The following is a 16,979-nucleotide window of genomic DNA, read 5'->3' as shown; positions in this document are numbered from 1 at the left end:
AGTTACCGTCCAGTTCAGAGTTACCGTCCAGTTCAGAGTTACTGTCCAGTTCAGAGTTACGGTCCAGTTCAGAGTTACCGTCCAGTTCAGATATACTGTCCAGTTCAGAGTTACCGTCCAGTTCAGAGTTACCGTCCAGTTCAAAGTTACCGTCCAGTTCAGAGTAACCGTCCAGTTCAGAGTTACTGTCCAGTTCAGAGTTACGGTCCAGTTCAGAGTTACCGTCCAGTTCAGATTTACTGTCCAGTCAGAGTTACCGTCCAGTTCTGTCCAGTTCAGAGTTACCGTCCAGCTCAGAGTTACTGTCCAGTTCAGAGTTACTGTCCAGTTCAGAGTTACTGTCCAGTTCAGAGTTACTGTCCAGCTCAGAGTTACTGTACAGTCAGAGTTACTGTACAGTTCAGAGTAACCGTCCAGTTCAGAGTTACTGTCCAGCTCAAAGTTACTGTACAGTCAGAGTTCCTGTACAGTCAGAGTTACTGTCCGTCCAGTTCAGAATTACTGTCATCAGAGTTACTGGATTCTGTCCACAGCATGTGCAGAGTGTCAGTGTGTGGAAGAATTTGCTGCAAGATGTATGAACTGCAGCTGAAATATGGCCATATCTCACATGAGACAACGTTTTCTGACTGTGAGGAGCCATGTGTTGCCAATGAGGGTTCGGTGGGTTTTGCTCTTTTTCCTCTTGCCAATCAATGTTGTCTGTGCTTCTCCAGACTGTTCCATCCTGTGGCAATGTGTGCTCCAGCTTTTAGCACTCCAACATTTCTCCACCATTGCAGACACTCCTCTTGTTTCAGTGCACAACATACCTTGTGTAACTCAGATGGGAAAACACATGACCGAGACATCAGAGAGTGTGCAGCATTAACTGCTGAATGGATTGTCCATTGCTGGAGCCATGAGTTTTCTCAGTGTTGGTAGTTTGCAATCTGGTGAATATCATGGAGGATGAACACTGATCCTGTCTCTACCTCTTGTTTCTGATGGCAGATTTGCATTCGGTTGACGTTTTGGTGCCGAGCCAGCCAATTGTCATTCCATGTCTGCTCAGTGGACGATATACGTAAACTCTGGGCACATTGGGAATCTGTACTGGGTGCTACGCTAGACCGCACAGCCCATTGATAGTGTAACTTCAAGCAGTTGAGAGGTATGTATCGGCTTCCTGCACATTATGACAGGTTGGTTGGCTCCTATCCAAAAGCAGCAGACAGGGCTCATCATTAACACTGGAACTTTTCCAAATAAGACTGGAAAACAAGAGACAACTTGGGAAACAATGTGAGAAATGCTTTGTCAACGTTTCTCAGGCGAGTCGCTGTCCCAGTTCAGGATTGGCCTCTGACAGCTCTCAGTCCTTAAATGGATAATGCTGCACTTCCCCCAATGTAGTGCTGTCAACTGAGATGGCAGTCCCAACAACCGAGATCCAAGTCCACGACTGCAAGATGAAAGCAGCCTTCACTGTTTGGCTCTCTTCAAAGCCTCACCAAATAAATCAGTGCATTTTTTGCACCCAGGTCATCAGGGAAAGTTGCTTGAATGCCATTCAGCAAATGGTGAGGAGGGAACCAGTGAAATCAGGACAGCAGGGCAGGGGAGTACAATCCCCAAGCACATCCACCTTCTCTTTCGGTTCGCAGCAGGGCTCTGTTACAGTCCTGTCTCTGCCAGGGGAGGGGGGAATTCTACAGAGGCTCCGTCCGTAAGTTTCAAGACTAATCCTGTGAAAGTGTGCATTATTTCAAGGATAATGAGATTCTATTTGAAATCTATTTCTTTCCTTGCTCAAGTCTGTCAATGCTACTGCACTGTCAGGATGACAGCCAGTTGTCAGTTCTCCAGTGAAAGGAAGGCCATGAATATCTGACCTGTCTATATTCCCTCTTTTCCATGAAGGAAGCAACACAGTTGTGCTCAGCATCTTGCATTACCATCTGACGGAGATGTCATGCACTGTCAATCACTTGCAGAACAGGAGAAAGCTATTGAGCCCTGAGAGAGCTCTCTGTGAACCCCTGTCCTTTTCCCACATCCCTGCAATGATTCTCCTTCTTTGAATAATTCTTCAATTCCATTGTGAAAGCTTCTCTTCGATGCGTTCCCATCACATCAGCCCATTCCTGAACACAATTCATGACGCAACACAGATTCTCATCTTCCTCCTCTTCTTTGGTGCCAAACAATATTTTAGTGGCCACAACTTGGAATGAAAGCTGCCCCCAAATCAGAGGGAAAATCTAGACTAAATCAGGCTTAGCAGAAGTGCATCAATGACCTATTAAACTTGACCAATATGTTGTCAGAGGTTGAGAGGGGGACTGAGCTCTGTTCCCATTGATCAATTTCAGAGTCTCCAATATATTATCTGTTCGCCATCATTTGAAGTGGCTTTGTTCGGAGGGTTGGTGAGAAGTCCAAGCTGTTGTCCGGATTTGTGCCAGGGTCTGATTGGAACAGCTTAAGCAGTAAGTGAACTGAAAGCTGAGTTGCAACTGGGCCAGGCACCAACAGGAAACAGACTGCAACTACCTCCCAGAACATTCCCGATGGAACACCTTTGACAACTTCCCCAGGTGAAGAACCTCCACTGGCTTTGTCCAGACATCAAATATCTCTAACAGGTGGTGATCAAAGAGGACCAGATGTTTGCTGATTCAAAGTGTTGTGACAACCGATAAAGAACCGAAGATTATGGAGACACTTTGTTTTCGATTCGATTAGATTCCCTACAGTGTGGAAACAGGCCCTTCGTCTCAACAAGTCCACACCGACCCGCTGAAGCGCAACCCACCCAGACCCATTCCCCTACATTTTCCCCTTCACCTAACACTACGGGCAATTTCCCATGGCCAATTCACCTAACCTACACATCTTTGGACTGTGGGAGGAAACCGGAGCACCCGGAGGAAACCCACACAGACACGGGGAGAATGTGCAAACTCCACACAGTCAGTCGCCTGAGCCGGGAATTGAACCCGGGTCCCTGTTGCTGTGAGGCAGCAGTGCTAACCACTGAGCCATCGTACCGCCCCAAATGTTCACATGAACCAGCTGAGATTGAAGTGATTTTTCTGTCCTCCCCGATTCAGAAAACCTGGTTCACAGGAATGCTCTGTCTCAAAAATGGGGTTTCGCTCAGCTGATTGGCTGAACGCAGAATGAGGCCGACAGTGTGGGTTGAATTCCTGCACTGACTGAGGCTACTATGAAGGACTCTCCTTCTCAATCTCTCCCCTCATCTCAGGCATGGTGACCCTCAGGTTAAACCACCACCAGTCTTCTCTCTCAGAAGTCAGAGGAGCCCTATGGTCTTGTCAGATGATGGTGACTTGACCTGTATGTTTCAAAGTCCATGTTCCTGTCATTGTGGAGGGAATTCTGAATGGAGGGAGGTTAGTTGAATCCAAACAGCACCAAGCTCCTTCCTCACATTGACAGAAATGCAGTGATAGCTCCTAACACATATTATGGACTAGGCCAAACCACTCAAAACATTCTTAAGCAGGCAATTTAAAAAACTTTGCAATTTGTTTCAGTAAGAGTATGGTGAAAATTACCCGAAGTTAGCTCGGTTGACTACCAGGTTTTAAAACAGACAAAAGTTTCTTCACAAAATTACACAATGAAACACACAGAACAGAACAAAGATCCCCTACACAACTCAGTCTATCCTAACTAGACTTATTGTGCTGTTCCGAAAATACACAACAGTCCCAATCAGCAAACCCCCTTAAAATAAAAGTTTAAAAAATGGAACAGATGCTTACAGGTTGAAGTTGGAAGGGCAGAAAGAGAGGGAGCCTGTTTTCACAGAGCTCACTGCTGAACTCCCAACCAGTTCTGGGCTGAACTGCCCAGCTAGAGAGCTGACCACTCCCCTTCCATTATACAGGTCACTTCTAAAACATGACCACTTTGGCCTGAAGTCTCATCTGTTTACAAATAAACAAAAAGGCCTCTCTATACCCTTTAATCTCTCCACCAAACCAGTCTAATAGGAACCAGGAGCTGTTTACAACCCCTCTGAAAAACAACAAGGACACAGTGACCTTGAGAAAAGGAACAGCTTTCAGAAAAAAGGGAGCAGCTTTGTGACACACGCCATCAGCTCCCTTCATCATGCTCCCTCAGACACACTTACAACAGATGACTATCAGTTCAAGAAATGGCTATTGTTGGAGTCACATTTCAGAGGTTTGAAATAAACACAAAGATGTCTGGGATGGAATCAACAGATTTCTTTTGGCCAGGACATGAACGCTGAAAGTACAGACGCATTATGGAATGAAGTGAAAAGACCTCTCAATCAGCTGAATCTATGTACAGAATGACAGACTGTACAAATAGGTGAAAGGCTCCAATTCTTCCCATTCCTAATGTGTTGTCAGACTGCACGTATGTGATCAAAGTGGCCCATCTGTCTCTCTCTGTGTCAACACAGGATCTGGTATGCAAGAGAAAGGCAGCTTGAGTTAGTTTTCAGACAGTGAGAGGAGTTCTCCAGTGGATTAGGAAGAAACAAAGACGCTGCACTTCGATAGCACGTTTCACAGCTTCAACATACATTACCGTGTTCAATTCTGGTCTCCCGCACACACGAAAGACACTGATAAACTTGAAAGGATGCAGGAAAGATTTACAAGGATGTTGCCAGGGTCGGAGGGTTTGAGCTACAGGGGCTTGGGCTATTTTGACCAGTGCGTGGGCAGCTGCAGGGTGACCTTATAGATGTTTATAAAATCATGAGGCGCATGGATGCAGTGAATAGCCTTTACCCCAGGTTAGGGGAGTCCAAAACTAGACGGCATAGGTTTAGGGTGAGAGGGGAAAAGATATAAAAGGGACCTAAGGGGCAACTTTTTCACACAGAGGATGGTACTTATATGGAATGAGCTGCTAGAGGAAGTGGTGGAGGCTGGTACAATTGCAACATTTAAGAGGCATTTGGATGGGTATATGAATAGGAAGGGTTTGGAGGGATATGGGCCGGGTGCTGGCAAATAGGACTAGATTGGGTTGGGATATCTGGTCAGCATGGACAAGTTGGAACAAAGGGTCTGTTTCAATGCTGTACACCTCTGTGACTCTAAAATACTTACAAAGCACTTCACTGCCAATTCAGTATTACTGAAGTGGAATCAGTCCAGTGATTTGCAGCTAACCTCTGCACAGCAATATCCTGCACAGAACTGAAGTCATTATCAGGTCATGATTTGACAGTAGGGAGGGATGAATGTTGGTCTGTTGTCACAGGTCACCTGAGATGTTTCACGTTTGCCCATTGAACACACTGACTCCTCCCCCTCCTCCCTTCTCACTGTCTGAAGCCCCAGACACACCTTCGAGGGGTAGCAGTAATCTGCTTAGACTATGTATCTACCCATCTTACAATGTGGTCTCCTGTACACTGAGGAGAAAGTGAGGGCTGCAGATGCTGGAGATCAGAGCTGAAAATGTGTTGCTGGAAAAGCGCAGTAGGTCAGGCAGCATCCAAGGAGCGGGAGAATCTGAAGAAGGGCTCATGCCCTAAACATCGATTCTCCTGCTCCTTGGATGCTGCCTGACCTGCTGCGCTTTTCCAGCAACACATTTTCAGCTCCTGTACACTGACAAGACCAAACACAGACTAGGCGACCCCTTTGCGGAACACCTCTCCTCTGTTCTGCAGGAATGAGCGAGTTTCTCGTCACTGGTCATTTGAATACATATCCTCTGGTTGTGCCAGCATTTCTGTCTGAGGTATGCCTCTATTCTCCAGCAAAGCCCACTGCAAGCTGGAGAAAATGCCTCTCATTTACTGTTCCAGCAATTTGCAGCCTTCCAGACTCAGCACCGACTCCAGCAGCTTCAGACCATGAACACTGTCCTCCACTTTGAAGATACTCTTCACCTCCAAGAACCTGTGTCTCATTGTACAGCATTGTTCTCGGTCGCGCTGACCTACTTGTTGCTGGTAACCCTTGCCATTAACACCTACTCTTCAGCTATATCTCTTCCTTATTATCTTGAATCCTGCCTTTGTGTTTGTTTTTCACTCTGGGCCATCTATCCCAGCTCCTCCTTCCTCCTTTTCTGTCGAGTGAAACCTGTCTTTTCCCAGTCCTCTGCAGTTGTAAAGATGTTATATCAGACTGGCAACATTCACTCTGTTTCTCCAGCATCTCCTGTCTCTTTCCGACTCAGACAGGTCCACACAATTCTTCTACAGTAAGTTCCCAGGTAGTGAGAGCAGTTCCCAGGAATGAGGAGTTAATCATACTCGCTGCAGAAAAAACACAGGGAAGATCTGGTCTTTAAAAAAAAAACCTTTCATTTCCTCTGAACACTTCCATTGAGTGATATCAGTGACAGAGAAATTACTTGCTTCAAGGTCAACTGATGAAGTCAGTAGAAGACTGTTCCTTTCTCAAGTGCCCATTCGGAGAATAGACCAGTGAGGTGTGCGTATGTGAGATGATTTCTCCAGGAATGCCCCCAAACAGATTTGCCAAGCCCATATCACATTAAACTGACAATATCTGCAGAGCTCCAACACACATCTTGTGCTGCTGATTACAGACAGTCTTACTGCAATTATTTTTACTCCTACCCACCCCAATAATTATCAGCTTGAACTGTGAGCACTCTGTGTGATGTGAATTGTCTGTGAGAACATTTTCAAACAGATGATTAAAGTATACATTCTTCACCTAGGAAGTGGCTGGTTAAGACAGGGCAAATAAGATTCCCAAAATGCCATCCACAAACATAAATAAGACATTTGCAACCACTACACCCCAGCGAATCCTGGAGAGTAAACACTCATAGCCCTGTGAGACAATTATAGGGATAGATTATTGTACATTCAATTCTGCCAGCAATATTTACGACATGAAATTGTAATTTGGCCATTTAATTAATCATCTTCATCAAGGTCTGTATCTGAGAGTGGGAGTGATTCAGGAATCTTATCCCTTGAGATATGAATGATTTTTTTTTCAAATTGCTTCGATGTCACTTTAATCAATTTGATCCTGTGAAGCAGCAGTGAGTGCTCTCATTTCCCATTCCAGTCCTGCAGATTGTCTCTGGAGGTGTCCTGGTGCTGTGTGTAGTCAGGCCTTCTGCACGTCAGAAAGCCTGCATGAAATCTCAGTCCATCTTACATTCATGTTTCTTTGGATCAATTCCCACTCCCTGCTTTAAATCGCTACTTCATAAGATGGTGTGAGGGGCAGCGTACTGGTACAGAGAGAGGATTGGCTGACTGGCAGAAGGCAGAGAGTGGGGATAAAAGGAGGTCTTTCTCAGGATCGCAGACCATGGAGTTGCACAGAGTTCACTGTTGGGACTACAATGATTACGTTATACATTCATTATGTGGGCGAAGGAATCGAGAGCACTGCTGCTTAGTTTGCAGATGACACAAAGATAGGTGGAAGGATAGATGCTGTTGAGGAAATGGGGAGGCTGCAGAAGGTCTTGGACAGGTTAGGTGAGGGCCAAAAAAGTGGTGCAGGGAATATAATGTGGGAAAGTCAGAGGTTTGCACGTTTGGTCAGAAGAATAGAGGGAGAGATTATTTTCTAAATGGGGAAATCTCAAGTACTGTTCTTGGGAGTCCTGTTTCAGGATTCTCTTCAGGGTGAACATGCAGGTTCTGTTAGCAGTTAGGAAAGCACATGCAATGTTAGCATTCATTTCAAGTGGTTGAGAATGCAAAAGTGTGTTGTTAAGGTTGCATAAGGGTCTGGAATACTTTTGAGCTCCATATCGAAGGAAGGATGTGCTGTCTTGGAGGGGGTCTATTGGAGGTTTACAAGCACAATCCTGGGAATGAAAGGTATGTCATATGACGGGCAGTTGAGGACTCTGGGTCTACATTCCATGGAGTTTAGGAGGTTGAGGGGGACGCTGATTGAAACTTGGAGAATATTGAGGGGCCTGTTGATCGTGTGGACGTGGAGAAGATGTTTCCACTGGTCAGAGAGATGAGGACTCAAGGGCACAGCCTCAGAGTGAAGGGACAACCCTTTAGAAGTGACTTGAGGGGAAACCTTTTCAGCCAGAGGGTGGTGAATCTATGGAACTCATTGATACAAGGGCTGTGGAGACCAGGCCATCGAATAGATGTGCTGTGGTTTTTGGCTCAGAATTCTAGGTCGACACTCGAGAGGGTGCTGTGCTGTCACAAGTGCCATAATTAAAACGATTCATGGTCTGTCACCCTTAAGTGGCCAGAGAAGATCCCACAATTTCCAGTCCAGACAAAAGCGGATGGGTTTCCCCAACACCTTGACCAATTTCTATCCCCTAAACAAGAGCACAAGAAAAGGTGATCACATGACCACATTGTTGTTGCTGGGAGGTTTCTGTGCATTAGATCGGTTGCCAGCAATCTGATTATAATGTTCAAAAAGAATTCCCCGAGATGGGAAACATACTGGGACATCCTGTAGTTGTGAGAGGCACAATATTAACAAAAAGACTTTCTTGATTGGTTCATTGCTGACAATTAATTAATTAGATTCTCCTTCTCTTTCCAATCTTGTCTTGCAGGTCAACACCATGGAGTTAAATTGTTGAATTGGACTTGCTATGGCAACTGGAGATGCCATACACGTCCAAATCAAGCTTCCGTCTCAGGTGAATAACTCGCAGCTTGCCTCAGTGTTTCCTAGCTGGCCTGCCGAAAGCAACATGGGGAGTGTGAGCAGCCTCATTTCAGGCCAGAATCTCCAAGGGAAACAGTGCAAAGCCTTGGAGTATGGGAACATCAAGGCTACCCACCTCCACAAGCTCCTCAGGCAACAAGATGGCCTGCTGAGGTTTGACACCAGCCACCAAGCAAGCAACAAAGGCTCCAAAGCAAACTCTGAGTGCGAGAAAACAGAGGACTTCTTCTACATCAGTATCAGCAAAACCAATGGGCTGACCAACACAGGCAAGCTGAAGAAGTGCACTGTCCAAGTCAAGCCTCAGAAAGGTGGACCGGTCAGCATGGATGTGCAAGAGCCACCACCCACACTGGTACCATTCTCTGGCCAACTTGACAAGGTGAGTGCCCTGTCTCACCCAGGACAGTGACCGGGCTTGCAAAGTGCCCTGGGAGATCCCAGTCAGGAAAGGTGATCATGAAATGAGTGTCTATGTCAATCACAACAGCACCAGGTACAAGTTCCTCAGGAACAGGGACAGAATTTCAGTGGAAATGGCAGGGTCCAGTTGAGTGTAATTTTAGGTGCAATGTTGAAGGTTGTGATTGATTGATCTGAATGTCAGGACACACCTGTACAGCCAGAGAACAGTTTCACAACAGCTGAAAATGTGTTGCTGGAAAAGCGCAGCAGGTCAGGCAGCATCCAAGGAACAGGAGAATCAACGTTTCGGGCATAAGCCCTTCTTCAGGAATCCCTGAAATGTCTTATGCCCGAAACATCGATTCTCCTGTTCCTTGGATGCTGGCTGAGCTGCTGCGCTTTTCCAGCAACACATTTTCAGCTCTGATCTCCAGCATCTGCAGACCTCACTTTCTCCTCGAACAGTTTCACAACAAACAAGATTGTAAGGAGGGGACACTGAGGACACCAATACCAACTTCACCTGAAAGATCAGTAGCGCGCTTTTCCAGCAACACATTTTCAGCTCTGATCTCCAACATCTGCAGACCTCTGTTTCTCCTCGAACAGTTTCACAACAAACAAGATTGTAAGGAGGGGACACTGAGGACACCAATACCAACTTCACCTGAAAGATCAGTAGCTCACATGTGTGAGAAAGCTACAAGGTCCTACATTTTGATAACCTGAAGTAGTTTGGTGCAAACAGGTGGAAATGGCAGACTTTCCTATCAATGAGCTCACTTTGGACTTTGATCAGGTGCTTGGCTAACACGTCTTACGGTTAATGAACCTCATCAGAACAATCCTGCTATCTCCTTATTGCTCTGTTGAGTTCAGAGAATTGCCACAGGCCTTTCAGCCCAACCTGCTTTACCTCCTCAGATTACAATTCTTTCTCTCAGTCATCCTATTTGAGGTTATCAACCTTCCACACCTTTCAAGTAGAATTTAATGATGCATCACTCGTTGCATGAAGAATATTTTCAGGTAGGTCACAGACCAGGAATCCTGCAGCACACCTCCCAACTCCCTAAATCCTGTTCACCATCTACAAGGCAAAACTCAGGAATGTGATGGGACACTCCACAGTTGCCTGGATGGGTGCATTTCTGACAACTCAAGAAACCTGACACCATCCTGGACAAAGCAGCCCACTTGATTGACAACCCATCCACCACCTTCAACATGCAATCCCTCCACCACGGACATACAGTAGCAGCAGGACGTACCATCTACAAGATGCAATGCTGCAACTCATCATGGTTCCCCCCCCAATACTATCTTCAAGCTCACAAACCTGGTCATTCAGGAGACAAGGGCAGGAGTTAATGGGGAACACTAACTGCATGCGCTCCTACAAACTTATCAATATCCTGACTTGGAAACATATCGCTGTTCCTTCAGTGTTGCTGAGTCCAAACCCAGCAGCTCCATTCCTAACATCGTTGTGGGCCTACGTTGCAATGCTCACCAAGGTAGCTCACCACCTTCTCAAAGTCAGTGAATGTTCAACAGCCAGTAACACCGACATCCTGTAGGGATCTATCAAAAACATTAGGATTTATATTTACTGGCTTGAACCTTTGTCCCTTTGCTCTCATGCATCCACTGAGATCAAAAGATTGCATTGGTCCAGATCCAATGCACATCTGTAGAGCTGACCAGACATGGCTTCTTCCTGGGAGATGTGAAACAAGGGTATGGTTCATGTTAGCTGCCCATTCCCTTCCACCTGAAGGATGGGACGTACTGTTCTCACACGGTCTGGTGTTCAGGACAAGCCAGCAAGATTTATTGAAATTGCTGTTAGATTTCAGGTAGGAACTCAGAGTGTTACTGGGCACAACATGGTCATTCGGCTGTCAAACTGAAGAAATTAATTTTGGAAGGCACTGGTGATTTTCCGAAAAAAGGATGGTCAGTTTTCACTCAGTAAGATCCCATATCAATGAGCTGCTATTGATGAGAAACTCAGCACCATTTGTGGGAAGAACACAGAGTTGATGTTTTGAGTCTGGTAACCCTTCATCAGAACCTTTGTTGCTCAGGAAACAGGACCTGTGCATCACAGTCTGAGAGCATTGTGTGGGATCCCTGGCCCACACTGCTTTTGGGATGTAGGTGCTGCTGGCTGGGCCAGTATTTATTATCTATCTCGAGTTGTCCTGGTGAAGAGGGTAATCAGCTGCCTTCTTGAACCGCAGCAGTCCTTGTGATGTAGGGACACCCACAATGACCTGAGGGAGGGAATTCCAGGGCTTTGTCCCAGCGACATTGAAGGAACAGTGATATGTTTCCAAGTCAGGATGGTATGTGCTTGGAAAGGAAGTTGCAGGTAGTGCTGCCATTGTCTTACTCAGTGGCTGTGGCCATGAGATTGGAAGGAGCTGTTGGAAGAGACTTGGTTTGTTTTCAAGGTTACTGCATCCAAAAGCACAGGAGTTCCTGACCCTCACCAACCTGTAGAAACTCCAGGGAAATGGGATGAATGGCCACTTGTAACCTTTCACTGGAATTTCTGCGGGAAATCTCCTGTACTGCCCCATTCTCTCCACAACTCATTTCAGTGTCAGCCCATTTTCCTATGCGTAAATCCTCTGAGTGTGGGCTGGTCAGGGAGTGGGCAGAAAGTGGCCGTTAAGTGGATGAAACCTATCATCAATACAAGACAAGAGAGATTAACTATGTCTTCTTCTCTTTCGGTAGAGTACAGGAAAGAACATTGTGAGGCCAACAGTGCTAAAGGTGATGGCACCCAGGAATGGCAACGCCGATGTGAACTGTATCTCAGGAAAGCTGGCAAATCAAAAGGGAGAATTTCAGGGCAATCTATCGAAGGTAACGAAGCATTCAGAGGTGCATGACGCTCACAAGCAGAAACACACAAACCATTCTGGTACCCTGTCAGACTCGGGTCGAAATTCCATGTCTAGCCTGCCCACTCCAAGCACAGAGCCAGTTAGTACAGCAAACCTTCTCAGCAGGTTTGGAGGCTCAGCGCATCACATCAGTCAGGGAGCGGGGTCTCTGGACAGCATCTTGAACACTGGAAGCTGTAGCACATCTACCCCTGAGAGCAGGGAGTGGCGGGCCAGCCACAGCACAAACCTTCCCCAGCCCCAGAAAGAAGCTGGATGGGAAGCTCAGGATGTGAAGGCAACTGCTGTCCTCAGACTGGACCAGGACAAACAGGAGGTAACCAGCCTGACGCAGTCAGGCGACACCAAAACAAAGGCACCAAGGAACCAACACCAGCTGGTCCTGCTCCAGCTCAGCCAACTCCAGCAAGACAAGGCCAAACTTCAGGAAGACTTCACACAACTCCTGCGGGAGCATGACAGCCTCAACGCCAAATGCAAAGCCTACCAAAGGGAACAAACTGAACTTGCTCCAAAACTGGAAGAAACAAAATGGGAGGTAGGTCATAATACTAGTGAATTGGAGAAGGAGTCAGCCATTCAGCCCCTCAAGCCCACTCTGCTATCCAATACATTGACAGCTAATCTCATTCTTATCTCAAGTCCATTTTCCTGTCTGCTCCCAACAACCCTGGACTCCTTTCAACTGAAAATGTCTCAAACTCAGCCTTGAATATATTCAATGACCCAACTTCCAGCTGTCTCTGGGGAAAAGACCCATAATCCTCTGAGAGAAAACAAATCCTCCTCATCCCCGTCTTTAAACGGTGCTCCTTAATTTAAACTCTCCCCAAAGGGGAAACATCCTCTTGGTATCCACCCTGTCAAGTTTCAATGAGATCACCTCTCAGTCCAAGGAGTATCAGCCCAACCTGGTTAATCCTTCCCTCAAGAAAATAATGGCTTCCTTTTAGGAAAAAGCCAATTGAACTGGCAATGTGGGCTTCCTTAATGAAGGAGACCATACTTGCACACAGTACTCCAGCTGTGGCTCTGTACAGTTTGTAACAAGCCTACTTTGTTTCTCAATCACCCTCCCACTCTTGATCAAAAGGTACACCAGTATTCCCAACGCTGGGAAGGCTACAATATTACAGCGACTGTAACAGACTCTCAGACTGACCGGAGAGGGAAAGCCACAACAATTCTGAGGACATTCATTGTTGTCCCAATCTTCTGAGAGACAGGGACCATGTGTGTTGAGTACATTTCAAACTCAAGAATTCTCTTGAAAACCTTCAGCAGAATAAACAAACTGGAAAGCATCATTGGAATTTAGTGGCAAGCTCTTTCACATCACTGTAAGGTAAAACACGGCTCTATAAATGGCTAAAACACTGTCCACACACTTGACACTCTTACATATATCTGCACTTGAGACTATTTAAGTGTTTTACTGTCTCTCTTGTGTTTCAAGCAGGACTGAATATTGACAGTTCAAACTCACCCAGTTTAGTTTTTGACACAGTCACTTGTGAGTGTGCTTTTTTAGACTGAGGTTTGAGATGTACACAGTCTCTCTGGTCCCACAACTCCATAGGTCACAGTGTAAAATAAAAATGTTTTTCCTGTTACCAAGATGACCAATTAAAACCTCAATGAAACCAGGTTTGAAATAACAAGATCTATTACCGAGTCTCTGATGTCAACACAAAACTTCTCCGACAAAGATGTAAAAGTTAGTTAATGTACACAGTCAGTCAGTCATGTGATGGTATTAATTCTCATCTCTATAAATATCCCCAAAACAGACAGACAGACACACACAACTTCTTCAGCAAAGAGAAACAATAAACAGATTTATCTGCTGGTGTTGGCCTGAAATAAAACATTGAATTATTCTTAAAGGCAAAAGGTTGAAGTGTAGGATGCACTGTAATCTGTTCCTCTTGATGTACAGTCTTGGCACACAGTCTAACAGCACAGAAACAGACCCTTCGGTCCTACCTGTCCATGCTGACCATAATCCCAAACTCACCTCGTCTCACCTGCCTGCTCCTGGCCCATATCCCTCCAAACATTTCCTATCCAGTACTTATCCAAACATCTTTTAGACATCATCATCGTATTGTGAAGTCACCAATTGTCTCTCAAGTCTTGCAGGCACAGTTGCTCGGAAATAAAATCTTGAGATGGTCTATGAAAAGAATCAAGTGCTTTCACCCTGAATTGATGGAGAGGATTTTCTCTTCTGAACTTGGAGAGATCAGCTGGGAAGCTCATTCTTAGGAGGCTTGCCTCCAACTCAATAAAAACCTCTCCAAGCTGCTCATTGTTCAGAAAAACAAGGCAGTGACATGAGAGTTTGTTTTGTTCAGATGGAGGATCGAGCAATTCACTGTTTCTCTCAGCCCACTGACTCCACAGGTCACATCATAAAGGAATATTTTTCCGATGACCAATTAAACAGTATCTAAACCAAATGAAACATTCTCCTCACCAGACAAGGAAGCAGTCATCCCTCATTATGTGATTGCAAGGAAATCTTGTTAAAGCATTTTTAAAAAACCAGTCCAGGCATTTTCACAGAACTTGAACTAAGTTTGCAGGAGTTGGGGAAAGGGGTATTAAAATCCTTCAAGCAATATTAAATGTAAAGCTGCTTTATAACAAAATGGTTTGAGTTGCTTGTGAGAAGAATGGGAGATTTGGAGTTGGAGGAACCACAGTGATATGTTTCCTATTGCTGTGAAATGCATTATCTGGATTTGAGTTTGTTGCTGTGATATTGTCAGCAGGCAGAGCCAATCTTTCTTAGCACTTGTACCTAGCTTCCATTTGGTGGGAGGGCTCCAAAGACTTCTCCATTTCCACCCAGGAGTGTGCTATTTTCACTGTTTCCTCCAAAGTCCCCGCCCTCTCCTGCTTGAAGATATTGATTTTGATACGAGCCTTTTGACCATGTTCTTGTCTATCATGGCGTTTCCTTCCGTCAGGCGGTAGGGATCGTATACTGCCTTCAAGAGACAGAATAAATGGAGGTTTTGTTGGTGTTCCATGTGAATAATGCACTGCACTGACAGCAGCTTCTGCAACATTGCTGTTTCAGGTTTGCCAGAAGTCAGGGGAGATCTCACTGCTGAAACAGCAGCTGAAAGACTCGCAAGCTGAGTTGATGCAGAAGAGCAGTGAGCTCTTGTCATTGAAGAGCCAGCTGAGAGAAGCCAAAGGAAAGCTATCTGCTCAAGAGCAGGCAGTAGAGGAGCTGCAGAACCGCCTGCAAGCCAGGGACAGAGAGCTGGAGGTGTGTGAAAACGAGAGGCAGCGTATGAAGAACGCAGCTGACCTGCTGAGGGAAAAGGTGGGCCTGCAGGACGGCCAGATCCTGCAGCTGAAGCACAAGCTGGCTGGCTGCAAAGAGCTGGACATCCACGCGACACAGGCTGATCCCACTGCCTGCCACGGCGGCTGCAGGGAGCCGGCCCGACGCAAGCCTGAGCAAGACTCTGTGGCTCTGCGAGAGGAGCTGGCAAGCTTACAGGCCCAGCTGGAGCAGGAGAAGAAATCCAACTGGGAGCTCTCCTGCAACTTTCGCCAGGAGCGCCTCGTGTGGCAACTGGAGAAGCAACAAGTGATAGAGTATCAGAAACAGCTCCAGCAGAGTTACACTGAGGTGCTGCATCAGAACCAGAGCCTGCAGACAGTCATCCAACAGCTTTCCACTGAGCTGAAGGTGAGCAATCTTAGGGGCAGTGAAAAGCAGAGCACTGACATTCACTACCAAGAGATTGTCGCCACTGCCCTGTAACAAGTGTAAGAAAACTTGCTGCTTGGCTCAGGTTTGACCACTGTCTGAGTGGATCAGAGGTTCATCCAGCTCACGGTCAGAAATTTCCACACTGTGAAGCCATATGACTTGACTTCAGTTGAGCTGACTTCAGAATGACTGCCTGACAATGCACTCTCTCAATGTTTACAGACACGTGTCATTGTGAAGGTGGGAGACCACTGACTGAGGTTGCTGCTAAACTGCCTTCACCTGTTTACAGCGAGCTCTCAACACTCAATTCGACAGTCGCTCACCATTCCTGGTTAGCTGCTTCTGCACAACACATTCTCTGAAGGTGACACGACAACGGTGGGGTCACTGAAAGGCTGGTGAAGAGGGAAAAGGCTAACCAAAACAGCACAGCCTTTCAGAATAAAAGATCAACAATTCCTAATAGCAGGTCAGCAGCAAGTGATGACCAACTTGGATGGCCAGGGAATGAAGTATGAATATTCTCCATTTTCATGAAACATAACTGGCCTCAATTCCTTGCCCAGTCTCCCTGCCCGTCATCAGCATCCATCTTTTCAGACAAAACTGCATATGCTGGAATCCAAGGTGAACAGGCTGGAAGAGTTGGTGTAGTGGATAAACTGTTCAACCTCCTCGTGGGAGCACGAGGTAGCGCCGATACAGTCAGGAAGACCACAGCAAGCCAGGCAGCATCAGGAGGTGCAGAAGTCACCGTTTCAGGTATAATCTTTCTTCGGGACTGCTTTAACAAGTGGAAACCAAGATCTGATTGGCATTAGAGAAGCCTGGCCAATACTACAGCTGATCTTTAAGTGGCAAATGAAGGTTACACTTTCATCCTTCATCCACAACGTATACACACAGAGCAATGTCAATATTCCAATCATTGAAATCACCTCCGTTACTGAAGCCCAGATGCCAGAGAAAAGGTTCATTTCTGGAACAGCCAGTGACAAAGCAGGCCATTCAGCCCATCATGCCCGTTTCATGGTGTATGGAGAGTGTTATCCAAATTCTGTTATTATTTCATCCACCTACCTTGGCTTTTATATCCATAATTTTACTGAACAAGAAGTGAGCAATCTCAGTGTTGAAATCTTCAATTGGCCCGCAAGTGTTTTATTTTGAGGGTGGGGTGGATGAGATTTGTATCTTCCCACTGCCCATGGGGTGAGGAAATGCTTTCACACCCTTCCCCCCAAAGGCCTGGCT

The 16,979-nt window shown here is 46.1% G+C and overlaps 1 protein-coding gene across 2 annotated transcripts in view; it reads left to right on the top strand.

Moving 5' to 3' along the window:
* Positions 1-16,363, top strand: part of LOC122543025 (leucine zipper putative tumor suppressor 1-like) — a 41,108-nt gene extending 24,745 nt beyond the window's left edge. Inside the window, exons 2-5 of one of the 2 annotated variants that reach the window (XM_043681202.1) lie at positions 994-1,153; positions 8,545-9,042; positions 11,814-12,524; positions 15,075-16,363. In XM_043681202.1, coding sequence (XP_043537137.1) covers positions 8,584-9,042; positions 11,814-12,524; positions 15,075-15,773 — 1,869 coding nt within the window. In that variant the 5' untranslated portion in view covers positions 994-1,153; positions 8,545-8,583 and the 3' untranslated portion in view covers positions 15,774-16,363. The remainder of the gene's footprint in view (positions 1-993; positions 1,154-8,544; positions 9,043-11,813; positions 12,525-15,074) is intronic. The other variant, XM_043681203.1, reaches the window with a different exon arrangement.
* Positions 16,364-16,979: the final 616 nt, after the last annotated feature.

This window comes from Chiloscyllium plagiosum, chromosome 42, assembly GCF_004010195.1.
Source record: "Chiloscyllium plagiosum isolate BGI_BamShark_2017 chromosome 42, ASM401019v2, whole genome shotgun sequence".
Taxonomy (NCBI): Eukaryota; Metazoa; Chordata; class Chondrichthyes; order Orectolobiformes; family Hemiscylliidae; genus Chiloscyllium; species Chiloscyllium plagiosum.
This window is presented reverse-complemented; position numbering and strand designations above follow the sequence as displayed.